At 39.1% G+C, this 22,883-nt stretch overlaps 1 protein-coding gene across 1 annotated transcript in view; it reads right to left on the minus strand.

Annotated features, from left to right (window-relative positions):
- LOC147696853 (disks large homolog 2-like) overlaps positions 1–22,883 on the minus strand; it is a 1,652,766-nt gene that overhangs the window by 11,952 nt on the left and 1,617,931 nt on the right. The window contains exon 14 of the mRNA XM_086936079.1: positions 17,075–17,210. Within this exon, the coding sequence (XP_086792205.1) occupies positions 17,075–17,210 (136 nt within the window). The remainder of the gene's footprint in view (positions 1–17,074; positions 17,211–22,883) is intronic.

Genomic DNA, 22,883 nt, shown 5'->3' on the forward strand with positions numbered 1-22,883 from the left:
GAAGAAGGAAAGTAAATGTTTGAAGAAGTAATTAGGAGGAACAGAGAAGGACGACAGATAAGAAATAAAAGAGCGAGAATGTGGATAGGAGTAGAATAGAAAAGAAGAAAACAGTGGAAAGACAAAGAAGTGTTCACATAGAATAAATACTATGAATAAGATAGAGAAGTAACATACGAGGAAGAAAGATAAAATCGAGATTAGCATGGAGAAAAGAAGAACAGAGTTAGCACAAACATAGCTAGAAGGAAAGACCGACAGCTAAGCTTAACTGGAGAGAGGAAGGGAGCAGGCACCCAGAAAAAAATACATCCAGAAACAAACAAGAAACAGTTCAAGTTCCCGAAGAACCAGGGGTCTGCGAAGTCGCTCTTTGGATTTCCATCTCTATCTCCAACTGGTTATCCAAGAATGTAGCCAAATCCGCTGGCTCATCGAAGATTCTAGAGCGACCTTTATGAGTGATGCAAAATTTTGAAGGACCAGAAAAAGAAAAAGGAATGCCCATTTCAGAGAGACGTTTCCGAAGATTCAGGAAGCCTTTCCTTCTTATAACCGTGTCTCTGGCAAAGTCCTGGGAAATGGAGATGCGATGGCCATCCCAGCTGACTTGTTTAACTTTCCGCATATGAGAGAGAATCAACTCAGTATGTTGATGCCGCAAAGGCTTAAAAATGATTGCTCTTGGCTGGGTTGCTGCTTTGGGTCGAAACGTTGGAACACGGTGTGCTCTTTCAATCTCAAACTCTCTGTTGAATGAGATTTGTAATGTGTCCGGAATCCAATGAGATAAGAACTCTATCATAGAGGAAGATGATTTCTCTGAATCTTCCGGTACACCAAAAATACGCAGATTAGATCTACGATTACGGTCCTCCTGCTCAGTGAGATCTCTGCGCAATGCCGCCATTGAGCGCTCCAAGTGGGTGAGAGATCTGGACTGTTTTTGCATACCATCTTCTGCAGAACTGATTCGTGATTCTGTAGCTGATACACGAAGAGAAAGGGCTTTAAAGTCATTTCTGATAGCAGACACCTCCACTTGTAACAAGTCTGTGTTAGTTTTTGTTGACTGCGCAATATCATGTACTTCATTAATACGCGCTAAAATCGTGTCCAACGTGGAAGCAGTGTCTGATTGAGGAGACTCGGGCGTCGGAGAGACTGACTTAAGCCTTTTCAGCGACGTGCCAACATCTTTTGAGTCTTTGGTGGTCGTAGAACGATTCATAGTTGCAGTGTTGAAGTAGTAGACTGCAAGAGTACCACTTGAGGGAAATAGGAACACAGAAGTTGCGCAGAATGACACACAAAAATAGATATAGGAAACCAAGTCCAATGTGCGCAAAGATATTACTAGCGGCGAAAGTATGTGCAGAGCAGGGGAGCACAGTATTGAGTTCTTAGGAAAAAATGTCGACACCTCTATGAAAGAAGCGCTCTGAGAAAAAAACCAGCGCGCGAGCAGCTTAAAAACCAGCCAAGCAACAATGAAATAACATAAAAAAGGCAAAAATGTTACCAATAGTAGGCCTCATGGAAGAAACGCACTAGGAAGTCAAGCGGCACTGCAAAGTTGTATCCACGGCGGCGCCTCTGAAGTAAAATGACAGGAACGTCAAGAGCGGGAAAATGGCGGCCGCTCGTGAGGAATGCGAGCGCCTTTGAAGGGTGAGGCAGAAATCATGTAGCCGCTGAGCAAACCATCAGGAAAACGGCATCAATCAGCTCTCCGCATGTTCCCCTGATGAGGGTTGCCTTTTCCGCGAAGAAGGGCAGCAAGAGGTGGAGAAAATCGCTCGACGGGACGAACTCGCCTCGGAGCTCAAGCGCAACACGCCATGCAGAAGCGGCGCGCAAGCCACGCCCCGGTAATTGGTAATAGGGCTTTAACTTCGCCACTTGTTATATTGCAAATCTGGTTTGATAGAATTTTTCAATCAGAAGTTACACATTCCAGGTTTTAACACACATATGCACTGTGAATATGTTTTGCTGCTATGAAAGCATGCAGCCTAAAATGACATCCTATTTTTTGAGAGAAGGCTAGAACAATGTTATTTTCATTGCCAGCTCCTCATAGCTCTACACTATGTAATTGTACTGTGCTCCTGCAGACAGCTAGTAGCTTTACCAGAGTGATTGTATGGCAAATGTAAACTAAAAGATGTTTAAACTGCGCAGGTGTAACTTGACCTATTTAGCAGGACACTGCCACTCAAGAGGTCAAACAAATGATGTCCTGTGCACAAGCCTGAGAGCAAGACAGCAATAATAATTATGTCCACGTTCTCACTTCCTTTCTTTCAATATGAATGCTGTTATATCCAATACTCTGAATCGTCCCAAAAATTGACAGGAGGAAATATTTAGTGCTAAAATACAGCCATTTAAAAATGAATTACGCATAAGTTTGCCAAACTTCAAATAACTACGTGAAAGTAAATTACGGAAGTTTCACAAACCCCTGGATTTCTATATACGAAGAATATGTAATTCATAAATAAATACAATACAAATACAATCTAGAACACATTACTAACATAGTGACTTTTGAAGTTCATTCCGAACATGCAATTTCTGAGGCACGTTTATTCATTACTTTTTTTTGGTCTGGGGGCATTTTTTAATTGCATTTTTTATATTAATTCTGTTTTACATTTAAAACAAATATATAACATTAATTTATATTATTTAGCATAAACATATTTCTACTAATATTTTTGATTAAAATAAACATTTTTACTTTTCCATATTTTACAGTATATGGAAAATTAAAAAAAGTTAATTCGACTTTATAATTCATGTATTATGCAATAATAATATTCAAAAGTGATTTATAAAATAATTAAAATTACATGAATTATTTTTTTATAATATTTTTCAAATTAAATTGTTACATTTATTTTTTACATTGAAAAAGGTTATTAGCGTATGCTAAAATTCACTAGTAAATATGTACTATTTTTAAATGTATTAACATTAAATAATGAATAATTAATACTTTTGTAATTAAGATAATTTATTAATATTTTTGACTATATTGCAAAGAATGCAATTTTAATTTAAGAATATTCTCTATGGGGTTTTAAGTCCCTACCGTAATTCTATTCTAAGGGAGGGTGTTGCAGAATGAGTAGTTGGCCATGTGAGGTAATTGTAATTGTAATTGTAATTTATATTTATATAGCGCATTATCACCAACGGTCTCTAAGCTCTTGCTTTGGGAACCCGTCCTTGTTTTTCCCTGTGAGATAACCCGTACTGGGCAACCCTAAGGTGAAAGCCAGGCATCCCACCGCGGGGGGCCATAGTGGAGATTAAGCAAGCTATTGCCCGGAGTTGCAGAGTGTGAACCCGTGATTCGAGCAGGCACCGAAGCGAGAATTATCGAGTCCGTGGACATTTTGGGCTCAAGACCCTGCCGCATCGGGAATTGAACCCTGGTCCTGGGTCTGACCTCTGCTTCAGGGTCTGCCTCTTCTAACCATTGAGCCACACTTCTCCACAGGTGCTGGACTTACTACTGCATTTTTTTGGCAGTAGTAACTTTACCTCGTAGCTTTGGCTCCACTTGCTTTTTGACGATGCAGAGCTGTCTTAGGGCCTGATTATGACTATGGCAATGGACCACAATAGATTCGGTGGCGGTGCGGGCACCACCACACCCGTGGTCCAACTACCCTATTATGAGTATGGCGGTGGGACCGCCAAAGAACCGCTGTTTCAGCAATTTGAGGCCGCAATATGCTGGCAGTGCAGCTTCGGCACTGTCAAGCATATTACAAGTTTCCGCACATCCACCCTTTTCATGGAAGTGAGCACACCATGAAAAGTGTGGTGGTGAGGAAACAAAGGGGGCCCTACAGGGCTCCCTGTTGCCTCAAGGTCTGGGGATGCATGCAGGGGGGGCATATGGTGTGCCACCCTGTGTGCAGGCCCGGACTGGCCGTTGTGGTCACCGGGCAATCCCCCGGTGCGCCGCAAGGGTGGGGGCCGGTTTTGGGCCTTTGGGGGCCGTGTTTGTTACAAGGCCGTTTTTGCAGAGTTGCTGCAAAAACGGCCCTGTAACAAAATCGGACGAAAACCGCCCGGCAAAGAGCGCGGTCGCACCCCCAACCCGGCGGCCGAACACTTTGCCAGGGCCGGTTTTGGTTCGCAGTCCGGCCCTGCCCGTGTGCATGCACCCTGCTGTGCATTTAACCACTGTTCCTGCTCGGCATGGAGTTCCCAGTCCATGCAGTGCAGGAACGGGCTTTGGTGAAAAAGGACCCCCCGCCAGACCAGGAGAAAACACGTAATCTGGCGGGCAGACGGCTTCACCGGTGCTGGAGAGGGGCTGTGGCTTGTTGGCCTCCTCCCACACCCTCAAAGTCATAATCACGCCCTAAGTCTACACCTTTGAGTAACTTTACACTTTAATTTTGTGAATAGCTAAAAGCGGTAGAATTACTCAAATATCTAAATTACACATCTAAATCACTTACAAGTGTAATGTACATTTGTGAATAGTTCTGTAGGCTTTAAATTCAAACCCTAAACTAGTCAGGAACCCAAATATCCAAACCATGCCCCATAATATTAAAAACTTTGTACATGGTGACTTTAATGCATTAAAACAATGCTCCGGGCATATCAATCCTGAAGCTACATAAGATTTTTCCCCTACCAAGGAGCTGTTGAAAACAGTTTAAAACGTCAATATAAATAGGAACTTTAGCCGAGAAGAATCCCTATGCATATATCTAAGACTCGTTTATGTTTGCTTTGCTTCCTATATGTGCATTCAGAATTGCAAATCTGCACTCAGGACAGTAATTGTAGCAGGAAAGCTTGCCTTCCCTAACAACGCCTCTATAAGGCGCGTGCTGCACGAGTCGATAGGTCAGAGGTCAGTGGGTTTATCTTTACAAGCAGTAACCGGCTAATTAATAAAGTGCAGCAAATTGATTGGCACCGAGCTTCCTCATGCGCGGCGGAGAACAGATTCGCCTTCGCACATGTCAATTGGCCCAATTAAACCACAATTAATGAATACCTTCCGCTTATCTTGGCTGCTGGAGATGAGGTGCTAATTGGCTTGCATGGAAGATTTATCGTTGACAATATTTCCAAGCATGGTACCGATTTTCTTGGTGTGAGGCGATGGCAGGAATTAAAATGCAATGCCTGCTCGCCCGCACTCAATGCATGCTTCCGCCTCATGCTCTGCACACTCTAGGCAAGCATTATTATTTGTAACCAGGTAGGTCCCCCTCCTAAGAGTAGAACATTTCACATTAAACAACAAATTGATTAATTTAGTGCAGAGAACTAGCAATGTTCCATGTTGCGTACTACCGTGTTTATATTAAGATGAACAGGCATCCCCGACTGTTAAATATCTAAGCTAACAAACCGATTTTTACCTAATATAGTTTAGACTCCTAGGGACATATGTATTAAATACTGTTATTGTGATTCACAAATAGCGGTTTTTAGAGAATCGCTATTTGAGAATCGCAAAACGGGATGTTATAAAAAAAATCGCAAATATTTTACGATTCCTTGCATTCCTTAATTCCGACTCACAAATTGTGAATCGCAATTAAGGAATACCTTCCCTAGAGGCCCATAGAAATGAATGTGAAACACATTCACAATTTGCGAGTACCCATTAGGTACTCGCAAATTGCGAATACAATTTCAAGGGTGCAAGGGTATTATAAGGACACCCTGTTGCACCCCTGAAATGAGCATGTGTGCACATGTGGCGCACATACATGCCCTAAGGGCGTGCATGTGCGCCACATGGGACTTTGAAAAATGCCAAAAAGGCCATTTTTTAACGAAATTGCACATTACCACCAACTTGAAGTTGGTGGTAATTTGCAATTTCTTAAGGAGAAATCGCACATCTTGGGTGCTTTCTACATCACAGATTCCTTAAAAGCATTTGCAAAATAGGGAATTGCAAATTTAGCGATTCCCTATTTTGCGAGGGCCTTTTGGCATGATACATTCCAAAAGTCTTTTTCCCGTTCGCAAATGGGACGATTCTGAGAATCGGCCCGTTTGCAAACGGGAAATGGGCTTCATACATGTGCCCCCAAATGGGAACAGTGTGAATAATGTGTTCAATGGTAATATGAGTTATTCAAGTAGGAGGATATGTAGTGCATGCATTCATGCTGCACCTGCAGGAACTGTTGGAAATTGGGTTATTGGTTGAGGGGGTGAACACCAAGTCAAGCAGCAACAGCAATCTCTGTCTGGGTGAAACACAAGCAAACCCCAAATTAACCTGTGCTTAACCCTCTGATAGTTTGGCACAAAAACAGTCATGCTTAATTTAGAGGCAATGCATGAAGTATGTTGTGCAACACATAAAAACGTAATACAGTGAAAACACACCACAAGATAAAATAGCACACCAATTTAGAAACTAAGAGTAAAATTCAATAAATTATTTGAGAAAAAAATGACAAAAACCGAATCAGTAGAACCAAAGTGATGCAATTTGAAGGTTTTAAGTAAAAATAGGGCCTTGAAGCTCAAAGCTCCAACTGTGGTTTATCTAGTCCCGCTGGACCAGGCCAAAATCACAAGTTCAGGCTGACTGCGATGTAAGGGGGAGGTGTGGGAGGCAGATACTGTTACCAAGTTAGGCCGGCTGAACAAAGTATCTTAAATCCTTGTTTTGCAAGCGGTGTGAGAGCCAGCATGAATGTTGCATTGCGCAGCAGAGTTGGAGGAAGCTGCAGGGCTGCAACGCGGAGTCCTGCGTTATTGACAAGAATGCTGTTGAGAAGGGGCTTACGATGCGAATTTCTGGCATCAAGAAGACATCGCACAGCAGCAGTTCCGAATAAGCTGCGTAGCTGCAATGCAAAGTTTTTTGATGTATGCCAACCTATGCCCATGTCAAAAAATATATATAGGCAAAACAAACCAAGAGGTGAAACAACGCATTGTCCAGCATCGCTCTTGAATAAAAATAAAGGCAGTTGCTGCCCCAATGTTGAACCATTTCTTGGAAATTAACCATATTGAAAAAGAATTGAGATGGACCATATTGAGCGTCATCAAACCAAATTCAAGAGGAGGAAACTTATGAGCAGCACTCTTACAAAGAGAAGCCTATTTAATTCTGGAATTTAACAGTGCGACAAATGGACCAAATGAAATGTCTGAAGTAGGCAGAGTAAAATTTTACTGAACCTCCATTTAAGATCATAGAATTTTGCAGATCAGGAATTACGTAAAGTCATCCAGATAGTGATGACAAACATTTTTTTGCAGCAGGATTCATAGGAAAGGAAGAGGAAGAAGGTCTGCACGTGGAGACATCGTCAAATAATAGACACCAATCCTAAAGGATGACTGGAAGAAAGTGGCAAGACTCAGGCCAAAGAAGATATTAGTCTGAAAAACATCCAGATTCTCAAACCATCAAGTTCCTCACAGCGTATTAAGAAGGCGGTACCCAATTCTTATGAACTCCGTAATAACACCTGAGAATGATTAACAACAACTACAAGTCCCATGATTCAGTGTAAAAACATGCAATACGGAAAATTTGAAATATCTTGAAACCGGAAGCCGTCATGATTCAAGCAGCTGCTACGAACTCGTGGTATCAACATTGATGGCAGGATCGCTACCAAGTAAGTCAGAAGAATGCACCCCAGGTCAGATTGCGACTCCTAAAGAACTGCATAGTTTTCAGTTTTTAGGTCGAGCATTTGAGACCTCTTGTATATACTTAAGTATATATACTTTAGTATATACTTATATGTATATGTACTTTGCGGGCTCTGGAGATCAGCCCTGGGACTTGTCTGCTTCCGCTTAGGGACTTTTTCTGTTCAACTGCCTCTATTTAGCTGCCTTGATCGAAAACAACCAGCAGAGGTCAGTAAAATATCAGAATTGCTTTCTGCTGAGGGACTTTCTTTTTTTGATTTTTCTGGCAACTGTCTCTATTTACCTATTTTGATAGAAAACAACCAGCAGAGGTCAGTAAAATACCAGAATCACTTTAGCATTCTCTAGAATCCAACCCACAGAAATTGTCTTTCACGAGCACCCGTAGACAATAATATATTTTTTTATCTTGCATTTTCAGTGATATGACCTCCGAAGGCCCTGTTTTTTTTAATCAAAAACAGAGCTTTGGACTATACCATTTCCAGCTGAAAGGCAATATTTCTCTCCATGTGTTCCCATACCTGGTGTGTCATGTAGTTTGGTGCTTACTTTCCCTCCATTTTAAAGAACAGTCGATGTTTCAGCTCCCAGGCTAATGTGCTGCGTAGCTAAATACATATAAGGTCCCAAAGGCGTGACCGATTGCATTGGAAATGCTCGTTGGTATTAGCTGCACCTCAATAGCACAGACAACTTCATGAATCCTCGCAGTTTCCTCTGCTTTAGAACTAGTGGCTACATGTGGGTAACAACGTTTGAATATTGGTTAAATGTCGAAAAATTAAACAGACGATGAAGACGTACAAGCAACGCTACTGAAAAGTAAACCTTAAAAACTGTTTTTAAGCAAGCTGCCTATGTCTAAAGACCGGCATTACACATCAGAGTGCAACAGATTTTTTACACATAATAAGCTATACAATGTATCCAGCAGTATTTCATTGAACACACATCACTGCTACTTATTTTTTATGACAGATCGTACGGCAATAAAAACGTGCTACATGGACATCAAACATGTGAATCAAGCTCTTGAATAATGCTCATCACGAAACAGATTCGAAGACAGAGCAGGTATTTTGAATTGCTTGGTGTACACAAATTTATTTGAGGCCAAAGGGATTACATAAGAGGTCGAGGAATTAAACACATTCCTATCATATTTTTAATTCACAGATTATACCCAGTCATAGCCCTGAGGAGAACCCTGTAAATAAGATTGGGGCATGAACCGCGTCAGCAACTCTTACCTCCTGGGAAACATCTATATATGATTAGGATCTGCTTAGGGGATTTAAAAAAAACTTATAACCCTAGCTAGTTCAATATTAGTATCCAGTAGTTAGCAGCAATCTATCTGATTTAATTGTGAAAAACAGGTTATGGTAATTGCTGTTGTATTCTCCAAAATCATGATGGGTTTGGGTTTTGTGATTTACTTCAACAATTTATTTTGCATTATGTAACAATTGGTTTAGATTTTCTACTTTATCTTAACAATCTATTCTGTTATATGTATTGTGGAAATTGATGTCTACATGTCTTTCTATGTTTGATAATAGTCGATATCTGTTACTTAAGAAATATGGACACAACTATTTACTAAGGTTGTATGTAAATATAAAAAAAATATAAAGTGTTTTTCTTTTCTCTTACACATAAAATAATGGTCAATAAACACCAAGGCCAATATATTGAGTAATTGGTCCAAACCTGCTTAAGTAGACAGCAGCACTAAGAGTGATAGCTAGACACATTTCTTTCTTTCAATTGCAGAGGATCAATCTAGCTGCGTATTTTTGGCCTAACCCCTTTAATACGGAAGGTTCTAAAAGTGGAATTTTCAGAATTGTGACTTAAAAATTCAACTTTATCATTAAAGACGGTTGTAAATTACAAGTCTCTGGACACCAAAGTAGATATTCTCATCTGCTCCTAATTGAAAATTATCACTTTTCAAATGTAACACGATGGTCTTGGAGGGGGTCGCATGAGCTCCTTCCTATAAAAGTATAAACAGCCCCAGGGAATGGGTACATCAGGGCTGGGGGAGGCGAGCCACATGACCGCCCCATAATACTTGACTCGACTCTGGGGGGCGAGTTTCCCTGGCCCTTGGAAATATCAGTATTCCCCTATCCTCATTAGAAATCATTGTGGCAATCCGGGCCACCATGTTTTTTTTAAACACTTGATTCCACTTTTTTTTAATCTTTACCTGTGGATCCTCCATTGATGTGTAGTAAAATGTTTTTTTTTTAAAATCAGGTTTTAACCACAGTGGAGGTCTCTTTGGGATCCCTCCACCAGACCTACAGGGGCAGAATATCCCTACCTTGCCTCTATATGTTTTATTTAAACTTTTATACAGGACAGGATACTGAGTCCCCAAGTCCCAAAATTGCTGCAGCCACATCTTTTTTGATGTGGTGGCAGCCAATCGATCTTATCTTAAGAGCTGTCGGGTCAATTGAATCTTAGCCGCCTTAAATATACATACATTTTGAGCCTTAATTTCTTCAAAATAAATTAATGGATGTTCATCAAATCGCAAGAAGCACACTTTCTGGGCCAAGATCTTTCTTTCTGACTAATTTGGTGTAACTGCGTTCAGCTATTTTTGGCTGTCGCCGTGTCTACTTTTCCAATGGAAAATTGCATTGGGAAAATTCATTTTGGGACCCACTTTTTCTTGGCCCCCATTTGACGCATCACCCCAAAACCTTGCGCACAGGAGCTCAGGTGAATGAACTTTTTTTTGTTTAACGGTTGGTGAAGATTTGTCAAACAGAGCCTAAGTTATAAGCAAAACAAAAAATGCTTTTGCTATTGAAATGCTATGTTAGCTACAACTAGATCAGTGGATAGGTAGATAGATAGATAGATAGATAGATAGATAGATAGATAGATAGATAGATAGATAGATAGATAGATAGATAGATAGATAGATAGATAGATAGATGGATAGACGAGGTACAGTAACATTGTGGAAACATTAAACAAGCAGCATGCATTTCCATCTTCTATTCCAAAGTTTAACGTGTCTCGCAGTTCTGTGTTCTGTTACACACCACTGTGTATTTTCTCAGACATTAATCACCATGAATGCATAAAAAAGCCACATGATGGCAGCATTGTACATGAAATAAAACACACATTTTCTGACTTAGCAATAGACGGAGACTGTATGGAAGATGAGAAATGGAAACAGGTTAGGTAGGAAGTAAAACAATGTGGATGATGTAGTTTATTCCTGGCTCTATACATCTCCTTAGATGTATTTTCTCTTTCAGCATTCCACATTACTTGCAGGGACATAAAGGCATCAATGAACATGTATCATTACAGTGAAGTTGGAAAGCTTATATAGGAACCTGTTATCATAATATATCAACACCTGAAGCGTAATATGACCTCCTAGTTAGTAGAAAAACAATATTCCCAATTTTCATGCAGTGTAAAAGTCAAAGATATCAGCCTTTTGAATGGACAATAGGCCTAAGAGGGAAGTCGGCATGTTTCATGAGTGACAGGGTTCTGGCTCAGAGATAAAACATCTGCAATCTTCAATGAGTGTGTTACAAAATCACAGACAGCATCAGGTTTTACGGCAGAGAGAGCAGAGTGTAATGAATGAGCATCATTCAATCAATCAATCAGGGATGTATAGAGTGCACTAATCATCCGTGAGGGTCTGTAGGCTCTGGGGGAGGAGGGGATGAGGGCAGCTCCGAGGTCATCCGAAGAGCCGGGTCTTGAGGTCCTTTCTGAAGACTTGGAGTGTATGGCTTCATCTGATGCTGAGGAGGAGTTTGTGTCAGGTCTTGACTGCGATGTAGGAGAAGCATCTGCCTTCTGTTCTGGCTCTGTAGATGAGGGGGACTTCGGCAAGGGCTAGATCGTCAGAGCGTAGGATTCTCTTGGGAGCGTGGATGGAGATTCTTTCTTTGATGTCTTGGGGTCTGGTGTTGTGAAGGCCTTTGTAGGTGTGTGAGAGTAGTTTGAAAGTAATTCTGTTTTCGACAGGGAGCCAGTGGAGGTCACAGAGGTGCTGGGTGATGTGGGTGTCTTCCTGGAGTCGGGGCGGATCCATTTGAAGGTCTTGCAGAGTATGCGGAGGGTGTTGATGCATGTGGAGGACACAGCATTGATTTGGCGATTTATGGTGAGTGAGGAGTCGAGTATAATGCCGAGGTTGCGGTGTGGTCTGTGGGCCAGGTGGGTTTCAGAGGGCGGGGGCCACAAGGTGTCATTCAATGCGGCAAACACTCACCGAAACGTACGTCAGCCTACCATCTACTGTCCAGGATACGATCTGGTTAATTCCACCATTACCAGTAGAACCATACCATCTAGGTTCCCATGCGTTCCACATTAAATATACCTCTGAGCCAACATTTGTGTTAGTCCAATGTCCTGTATTTATATGTCTATGTGCTTAGTTTGTTAGATTTGTATCTTTTACTCTTTAGAAATAGTATGACTGATGTATCAGTCTGTGTCGCATGATCACTAGGACTAACTGTTATTAGAGGGCGTCTTTTTGAATAATAGAATGACCATTTCTAAAATGTGTATGTAAAAAGTCGTTTTTGCATAATGATATTGTAATGTACTTTTGCACAAATGTCCATAAATGTCTAAAAATGTTGAAAATGAAAAAAACAAGTTAAATAAATACACTATGTTTGAATAATAATTTACAGTTTCTCGTTGGCATCTTTCTAAAAAGTGTCTGGATATATTCCGTGTTAAAAGAAATATAGGCCCGCACAGAGGTACTGTCTTCTCTTTTGTTTGGTTTATCTCCCTCCTCTGGGCCTTAAAGTACTTGGGAGAACTCTCTTTCTATATATAGCGCACTACTCACCCGCAAGGGTCTCAAGGCGCTTGTACGAATACCGCTGTGGAACCCATCCTGGCTTTCCCTGTTAGGCGTCCACTCCTGGGCACCCCCAAGGTGGAGGCCAGGCATCCTTAGCGTTGTGGAGGCCGTTGTGGAGATTAAGCAAGCTATTGCCCAGAGTTGCAGAGTGGGACTCCATGATTGGAATAGGCACTGAGGCGAGAATTATCAGGTCCGTGGAATTTTGAGCCCAAGACCCGCCGAGGCGGGGAATTGAACCCTGATCCCGGGCTAGACCTCTGCATCAGGGTCTGCCGCTCTAACCATTGAGCCACACTTCTCCACTATTATCAAGGAACAGCGTTAAAATTATCGCAGCTTTAGCGGCATGAATCTGCCGCCAAAACTGCGATAATGGGCTTGAAAATAAGCCCTTGAGAATTCCAATAGAAGCCCATGTTATGGTGTTAACATGGGCTTCTATTTGAATTCTCTGCGGCATATTATCAAGCCCATTATCGCCGTTTTAGCAGCAGTTTCCTGCCGCTAAAGCGGCGATAATTTTAACGCCGTTCTTGAAAATATACCCCTGGATTTGTACTGGAAACATACCCTTCTAGAACAACTTTCTGTGTCTAAACAAAATGAGGAGGAACCCATGCATTTGATTTGTGCTGTGCAATGCAACACTTTTTTTCTGACAAATGAAAACAATTCTTCTTGTTAACGCCTGCTTCATGGAGGTGGTACATTTTGATGCAAAGCTCAGTCAGGCTTTCATACTAGATTGGACTTGTCATCAAAACCTGTGAGTGTTTGCACTGACTCATCAGAGTAATGCCTCAGTAATGTCCATGTGACGCAAAGTGAAACAAAGAGAAGCAAATCGCTTTTTACACTGAGAAAAGGGCCCCATTCCAGCACTGCAAAATAAATACCAATGTGTTGCTTTGTGCAACATTGCGTCCTTTTGTGGCGTTGTAAATCCTTAGCAAATCATGACTTCTAACTTCTCATTCTACACCCAAAATGCTATTACGTGCAACGTTGGAGCCACCCTACTGTAGTGTTACTACTTTTGTTTTTGCTGTTCGAACAATGCTTCACCATTGCTGTAAAAAGGGCCAGGTGGGCACTTCTCAATCTGGCATTTAATACTGAATCACCAGCAAAGAGCAAATTATCACTTTAATTCTGTCTATCTCTGTATTTATACATTATATAACATAATTCACCTAATTGTACAAACCATTGACAATTGTGAAGAACACTCTAGGAGCGAGTAGACATCCCTGCTTCATCCTACTTGATGTGGTCAAAGGGCAGCTCATTTGTCCTTTCTACCCACCCAGATAGATTTGGGATACTATATTGAAATGTGATCTCTGGGTCACATTGAAATAGTGACTAGAGTTGGCAAAACCTCTATTTTAGGGGTACAAACTCATTAAATAATGAATGTAATGTTCGGAAAGACATTTCAAACCAGTCTCCTGTTGATATCTCAAGTGAATTTTATTTTTATAAAAAGGTATTCCCCTTCCTAATATTTTCACTCAAGACACCAACCATGTAAATTTGGGTAACATGTAGAATTTCACATCATTTTTGTTAAAATGTATACATTTTGTAATATAAAAATCGTGACAAGCTATTTCAGTAGTGGCAGTTTGGCCTGGGAATGACAAACAAAAGGGCATGTAAATGTTCTAACTACACAATTTACAGTGGCTTTTTCTCTTTTTATACCATAGAATTTATGGATGATACATTAAATAAACTTGTGGCTCATAGTAGGCAGATCAACCCAGAATTCCTTGTGGACTATTAACATGATACTTTTCTCTTCAAGCCACTCATGAAGAATGTAGGATCACTTTCACAACTATTTTAATGTCCACCAGCATAACTGGTCTGTAGGATTTGATGTTGTTGGTGACGTTCATTTATGGTCTGGTTCAGCACAAGGCTGCCAGAAATGTGGAGCAAAAAAAGGATAAGTGGATAGTATTGATCACAGGCACTCTATTCAAGTGGGATCCCAGTCACTCTATTTGACTCTATTTATGTATGTCCATATCTGTTTGTTTGTATATTCTCTCTTACAGGTGCTGACAAACCCCTGAATCTTGGGTTTTTTGGATTGAGCATTTTGCTCTCCGATTTTAAGCACTTTTTTCACTTTTTTCCTTTTCACTTTCACGTCCCCAGGTTAGGGTGGACTATTAGAGTGTCCATACCGCCGGGGTTCTAGTCCTGAAGAATGCCAAGGTGAATATATACCACATTAAAGGCAGAAACATGTTGACTGATTAATTTTAATATATTTGTGGTATTTAGCTGAATTTAAACAAAATCCTTACAACTTTGGCTCTTAAATTCAGACACATATACCACATACACGTGTCTTAGGGATCACTCATTAAAGTTTTTTTGATACCCTGCTAGTCACTTTTAAATTTATTATTTTCACAACACGTCCTCCCCACACGACCAGCTCCGCAGTCTTCCTGGCGTCGCAGCACACCGAAGAGACATTCGGTCTCTTCGGTGGGGCCCGATGATGAAGCATGACACTGACCAGGTCGGTGTGTGAGGGCTTTCTTACTCAAATAGAGTGACTGGGATCCCACTTGAATAGAGTGCCTGTGATCAATACTATCCACTTATCCTTTTTTTGCTCCACATTTCTGGCAGCCTTGTGCTGAACCAGACCAGACCTCTCTTCTTTTGTTGTTTCACATTTAACTGGGGATCAAGAGAGTGTCTCTGACTTTTCCCTACCTCTCTCCTTGTTGATATAAGACGTTCATTTATGAACAGAGGTAAACCTATGGTATTGTTCCATGGATAAGGCACGAGAAAGAGGATTATGAAATAAGTGAAGCAAACGGGCAAATACAACACAGTGAAAGAAACAGACAGGAAGATAGAGGAAAGGACAGGCCAGAGAGGGAGCTAGAGAGAGAAAGTAATATAATAATTAAAATTAAAAAAACAAAAAACACTAAACACGTTTTTGATATACCTAGCCATAGCCTCTTAATTTTTATCATAATTGCATGAAATAGTGGCCAGTGAATTAACGGCGTTATCTGCAGAGAAAAGTGACAATAAATTGCCTGTTATCTTCAGGAAAATCATCCTCCAGTATTGGGAATTGGTGGCACCCAGCATGATTCTTACAGGAAGTAGTCAAGTCAAGTCAAAGTCAAATGATCTTTATTCGGATTGTAAAACATCCATAAAAGTACACATAAAATCCAACAATAATATAAAACATAGATTCCGTCCCACTTATACAAACTCATAACAATATACAATGTTATCATGTGCAAAAGTACAATTCTTAGTGCAAAGTATACATTGTGCAATAGGCAAATGTGCAAAAAATATGCGTAGTGCAAATATTTCAATCAATTAGCAGAGAAGCCCGTGATCGTACGGCTGCTTTAAGAAAGCTGCTCACTCTGAAGATGGCCTCATCCGTCTTTAACATTAAAATATCTTTAAAAGCTAGATTAAAATCGGTCAAAGTGTTTTTCCTACAGTACGGCATTAAAAAGTGCAAAGTGTGCATTCTATAAAAACCGCAAAAGAAAATGAAATGGAGCAGACTTTGTGTACCACCGAGATTACAGGGACATTTTGAGTTTTCCACACATTTATTAAAACCTAACGGAAAACAAAGTAAGTTTATAATGCTTCCGTCCCTGAATCGGAATAGCAAACTCCTATTCCATCTGCCTAGTTTTAAGCGTAGATAACTCTGAGGCGGGGCAGATGGTTTCTCACATAACTCCATAAAGGAGGTGTATCTAATTGTAGTAGATTTTGTCAAGTCACGCCTTAGCCTCTCCTTGCGGTAACATTCATAGAGAGCCCTTTTTGTTAAATTCTTATGCATATGGTCAATCAGTTGGGGGGGATGTAAAAAGATGACCCAGGCCCACACTTGATAAACTATTTTCTACAGCCCTAAACCAGGGTATACAGTTAGCCTTCTCACATTTTAGGCAATCCCTAATAATATCAAGTGACAGGGAAGCAGCGGAATTACACCAGATTTTTATCCAAAACAATGCGGGTCTGGATCTTATAAAATTTTCAATATAAAGGAGGTTTAATTCCCTATGGCAAATGTAAGTTGGTGCACTTATAACCCCCCCTAAAATCTTCCGACAAAATCTGTTTTCTTCGGTCTGTAATTGTGTGCTGTTGGAGTAACCCCATATCTCGGCACCACAGGAAGTAGGTTGTGGACAGCAGATGTAACCTAGGATTCCTTGTGTTTATTGGTAAAGTATGAACAAGCCATTCACAAATAAGCTACAATGGTGTATACAGTAATCGCGATATCTTCAATGTAAAACTCAATAAAGATCTACTGGGAAAAACCAGCAGTTCTATAAAACACATCTGCATTTTAATAAAAATGCCTCAGGTTGCCTGAATGTTTTGACAAGCAAGATGGCTGACAGTTGTGGTGCAAATGTAACAAGTCAAGGCCCAATACTTTCCAATGAAGCCTTAACACACCACCCTGCAGGTCAATTTGCCGCGCTCGCTTACCGTCTGGATGATATTGTGCTATCATTGACACCGTCTGCCCAGCACCTTTGAGTGCAGCTGCTGCCTGCTCGTGAGTAGCCCCACGCAGATCGATCCCGTTGACCTGTATGAGTAATAAAAACAGAAGATGGATAATCCATGGGCTGGATACTGCAATATACAGATCAGTAGACTGACAAACGTTTGAGGTGAGAAACTGCGCAAAAGAATTGCATTGATTTGATCACTGATCATTCAGAGGTACTCCACGTTCTGGGTGACACTGTGTTAAAATATATTGTTTGATGAGAGTGACAGATTTTGTACAGGTAGAGAACAGTGATAATTGTGGCGGATCACTGAAATAATATCTACTACCAAAATATCGAGTTCCCATAATATCGATGAAATAATATCGAGGGACATAATATCGACTTTCTATCTTCAGTGAGGTAAGTACATAAATATCGAGTTTAAAATATCGAGTGTTAAAAATATAGACTGTCAAAATATCTATTTTTTTATGTCTTTAAAATAAGTTAAAACTATTATAATATTAAATATATTTAATATAAACATTGTTAAAGTTATTAAATAAATGTAACATTATTACATAATTAATGTAACTTTAAAAATTAATAATAATAATACATATATATATAAATACATGTTATTAATAAAACATATAGAATATATTTACCGTAGCATAGCAAAAGGTTTAAATTTAATGTTACCACTCCAGTGGGTGCTACATTAAAGAGATCGTTGGATAGCGTAGGGGTAAAAATTACTATTCCCACTTCAGTGGGTACAAGAGTAGGGAAAGCGTTGGATAGCGTAGGGGTAAAATTTACTATTCCCACTCCAGTGGGTGCAACAGTAGGGAAAGCATTGGATAGCGTAGGGGTAAAAATTACTATTCCCACTCCAGTGGGTGCAACAGTAGGGAAAGCGTTGGATAGCGTAGGGGTAAAAATTACTATTCCCACTCCAAAGAGTGCAACAGTAGGGAAAGCGCTGGATAGCGTAGGGGTAAAAATTACTATTCCCACTCCAGTGGGTGCTACAGTAGGGAAAGCGTTGGATAGCGTGGGGTAAAAATTACTATTTCCACTCCAGTGGGTGCTACAGTATGGAAAGCGTTGGATAGCGTAGGGGTAAAAATTACTATTCCCACTCCAGTGGGTGCAACAGTAGGGAAAGCGTTGGATAGCGTAGGGGTAAAAATTACTATTTCCACTCCAGTGGGTGCAACAGTAGGGAAAGCGTTGGATAGCGTAGGGGTAAAAATTACTATTCCCACTCCAAAGAGTGCAACAGTAGGGAACGCGCTGGATAGCGTAGGGGTAAAAATTACTATTCCCACTCCAGTGGGTGCTACAGTAGGGAAAGCGTTGGATAGCAAAGGGGTAAAAATTACTATTCCCACTCCAGTGGGTGCTACAGTAGGGAAAGCGTTGGATAGCGTAGGGGTAAAAATTACTATTCCAACTCCAGTGGGTGCAACAGTAGGGAAAGCGTTGGATAGCGTAGGGGTGAAAATTACTATTCCCAATTAATTATTTTAAATTAATTACCAATTATATTTTAATTATTTACCAATTAATAACTAATTTAAAAATATAATTAATTTACATAATTATTTAATTAAAATTAAATTACTTCCCACCCTATTCCCCTATAAACACACAACCCGCTACAGAAAATAAATTACTAACATTTAATTATTTATCAATTATTTATTTTTAATTAATTACCAATTATATTTTAATTAATTACCAATTATTATTCAATTAACAATTAGATTAAATTTACATAATTAATTAATTATAATTAAATTACTTCCCACCCTATTCCCCTGTAAACACACAACCCGCTACAGAAAATAAATTACTAAAAATTAATTATTTATCAATTATTCATTTTTAATTAATTAACAATTATATTTTAATTAATTACCAATTATTATTTAATTAACAATTAGATTAAATCTCCATAATTAATTATTTATAATTAAATTACTTCCCACCCTATTCCCCTATAAACCCACAACCCGCTACAGATTTATATTACACAAATATTATTAAATATTAATAACTTACCTTATTTTCGATATTTTTGTTGTCTATATTTTATCTAGTCTATATTATGTCTAGTCTTTATTTTTGATTCAATATTTTGGCTATTCTAGTCGATATTACTCGATAGTTCTGTTGTCTATATTTTGTCTAGTCTATATTTTGTCCAGTCTATATTTTTTACTCGATATTTTGTCCAATCGATATTTTGGAATCGATATTATGTCTGTTTACCAATTGTGGCTAGTACAACCAGCAACACAGATTAAACAGCATAATAAAAGAAAATAGTTCAAAAGATATTCCCATTATTCACCATGTGAGAACTTGTTGATTAATTCCCGAAATAATGACATTGTGCTTCATCCTGTAGTATTATAAATATGTTTCAAAAACACATTCCTGGTTACAGTTGATCCACCACTAGTTTCTGCCTGGTTGATCCTTCCTGTAGCATATGCTTGTCTGAATGATTACCCTGTGCTGTAAACCGGACCTAACTGGGAAGTGCATAATCACTGAGTTACAAAGTGTTGTGTGTCCTTATTGTCTAAGGGCCGTATACTGCCAATATCGGCAACAATACCTATAGAGCAGAGCCTCTGCATCATGATAGGTACACTTTGCATGTCATTAGCACACAAATACATGGCCTATATTGACATGGATATATTCCGTATTAGTTTCTGCAGCCATTAATAGGTTTGCATATTGTTAGATTGCTGCTGTCACTTTCCTAGCTGTTAATGGATGTATCCTTGTGGTTGTTTACATGTATCATTCTAGTCATGGCAGTTGGCGGTCTGAGGCGGTGGACCTTTTTGTCACCCCGTTTTGTGTTTTGGAATACGGTTGTGGGTGGTTTTGCCTAAATTAGGAGTGCATACCTTAAAAATAAATTCGCTTTCTGTACTTGTATTTTTTACATTTCAGTGTTTTGTTAGGTTATGTATGCTGTTCATCATCATCATCATCATCATTAAACTTTATTCGATCTAATTTGATGGCATAGATCATAAAAGTATACATATTAAAAAAAAGATAAATATGTTTTCCCTTTAATTATTATAGTACCCATGGGAGCCCCAGCACAAAAGGGTTTACATTTTTAAATTTGCACAAACATCCAATGGTTCAATCTCTGTACTATATAAAATAGGTGCAGTAAGTGATCGTGCAATATTGTTTGCCCAGCCAGCTAATGATAAATAGATACAATTAGTGAGGAGTAAAACATTGTTCAAGATCTTGAAAAGCATCGTAAATGACACAATTTATACGATTCTTTTTGTCATGTCAGGTCTAGTTTAGGTGGTTAGTTTTCATATTATCTTTAAAAGAGAAAACTCGGGTGAGAAAATGGATGTTGTTTGACCATGTCTCTGTCTGTTCATTATAAGCTTCCTAAAACTTGCTCTGTGTTGAAAAAAATTTGAGGGGAATTTTACCGAGGTCTTCCTGAAATACTTATAACTGTTTCTTTTATAATATATATATAACAAGGAAGTGTATCCTGAAACACGTTGAGTGTTTTGCTGGCCATTTGTGCAATCACTTTTGATTGCTGCTAAAGACCTTCGTTGTGTCCTTGACTGCTGTTTGGTGAAACATCAAGACAGCCTTGTTGTTGGATTTATTGAGGCTGCCTGCCTCGTCGCGGACCGCTGTCACGAAGTGGCCAGTATAGGCGTTGCAAGCGATTTCGCTTGCGTTTGGTTTGATATATATATATATATGGGCTCTATTTAGATTAACATATTCATGATTCATAATACTAGATATGGGAGGGGCGCTAAGGAGTTAATTTCCAGATCCCCCCATAGTTAAAGCTGTTGTACTACATCTGAGCATGTTGCATGGTTTTTTGCACAATATAGATATTTACAATGCTTACATGTACATATGAGTCGATACTCTTTTACATAGACAGAATTACTTGTCATGTTTTGGTACCATCTTTATTATTTTTTGCGTACTATGTAAATATGCTTGTAAATATATCAATTATAATAATTGTTTTATTGGATGTGAAAAACAATTTGGGTGATACACATGTTTCCAAAAAGAACTTCGCTTCATTTATTGTACAACAACAGCGCCATTTTTGTATAGTATTTCTACCATGTTTATGAACCATTTCTTAAGCACTGTCACTTTAAATGCCCTGCTCAATGACGAGCAGTTTGTCATGTGATCAAGCCTTCTCGAAGGTGAAATGCGTCATGGCGGCAGCGCTGGCTTTATTTTAATAAATCACCTTGCACCAGCACTTTCTTGGGTCGACTCTTTGTCACTGTGGATCCGGCAGTCGTTTTCTGTCTTTGAAGTGCAAGCCTCGTGAATATATATATATAAAACGCAATTTTGAACACGGACCCTGGTGTGCGAGTCGTTTGTGTGGTTCCTGGGAGGAAGAAACTCTGTTCGGGAGCCCTTTCAATCATATATATATATATATATATATGTATATATATATATATATATATATATATATATATATATATATATATATATCCTCGCCACTCCACTCTACTTCCACGAGCAGGTCGCTTGCTCTCTCCAAGGCAGAAAGAAACGTGGAGCACAGACTCAAGTTAGTGCAAAATTTCTTGTTTATTCAAAAACTGCTGCTCTGTCGGCCATTACGCGTTTTGGTACTAGGCGTACCTTGATCACATGACACAGGGAAAGGTCACCTGATCCCTTACATACCAACATTACACGTTTTTTTCATTTTTTTGTGATACATTTTAAAGTGACAGTGCTTATCTAAAGTGCAATTTACAGCCACATTTTTTTAACCTTTTGCTGTTATTCTCGGTATAATGCCTGTAGTTTTTTCCTTCTTTTTTGTCCTAAGTTGTATAACTTGGTCACAATGCATTACTTTGTTTAAGTTTACATAATAGGTATCAATTTCACAGTACAGTATATGTTTTTATGCCAAAATTCTGTATGCAACCGTTGCCTTGATCATCTCGGTATCAATACCTTAAAGTGCCAATGGTAGTTTTCCCGTATACAAACATAATTTATATTTCATATAGACTTTATATATACATTTAAAAACATGGGTTTGTTAAAAGAACCATATGTTTCTATTTGTTTACTAGCACAGTGTCACAGTATAAATACTAAGTGTGCAAATTCTGTTTTCATGTGCAAAAGTGCAATTCATATGGCATATTAAGTACAGTACAAATTCAAATCTCTCAATAGATATGATTGTTTTTTTTTTTTAAACTGTACATTTTATACACATACACCTTTAGAATGTATGTACATTTATATATAGAAATGGAAGAAGATCTCAATTCCCTTATACCTTTAAGTTGCAACCTTATATATGTTATGATAGTGCCCTTATGTTTTATAACTAGGAATCCCCTAATTTTAAAGGGGTGGCTAAAGCAAAATGGTGTTGGTTGTATTACGATTAGTGGCAAGTTGATTATCCTGACCAGAGATCTCCGATAAGGATATGTGGCGATAATAGAAGTGAAGTTGGCATGATTAAGTGCAGGGATTTGTGTGGTGGAGAAGATGAAGAAAAAGGAAAAAGTGAAATTAAACTACAACATAAATCGTATTACATTATTTGTTGTTGTTAATTTAAAAGATGACTTTGTTTATTTAAAACAAAGAATTTCTTCCAGTCAGTGAGGTTATTTTAATAGTGAACTAGGAACACTTGAGTGACTACCAATTTGCTTTTCGGG

The sequence above is a fragment of the Lissotriton vulgaris genome, chromosome 8, assembly GCF_964263255.1.
Source record: "Lissotriton vulgaris chromosome 8, aLisVul1.2, whole genome shotgun sequence".
NCBI classification, from domain to species: Eukaryota; Metazoa; Chordata; class Amphibia; order Caudata; family Salamandridae; genus Lissotriton; species Lissotriton vulgaris.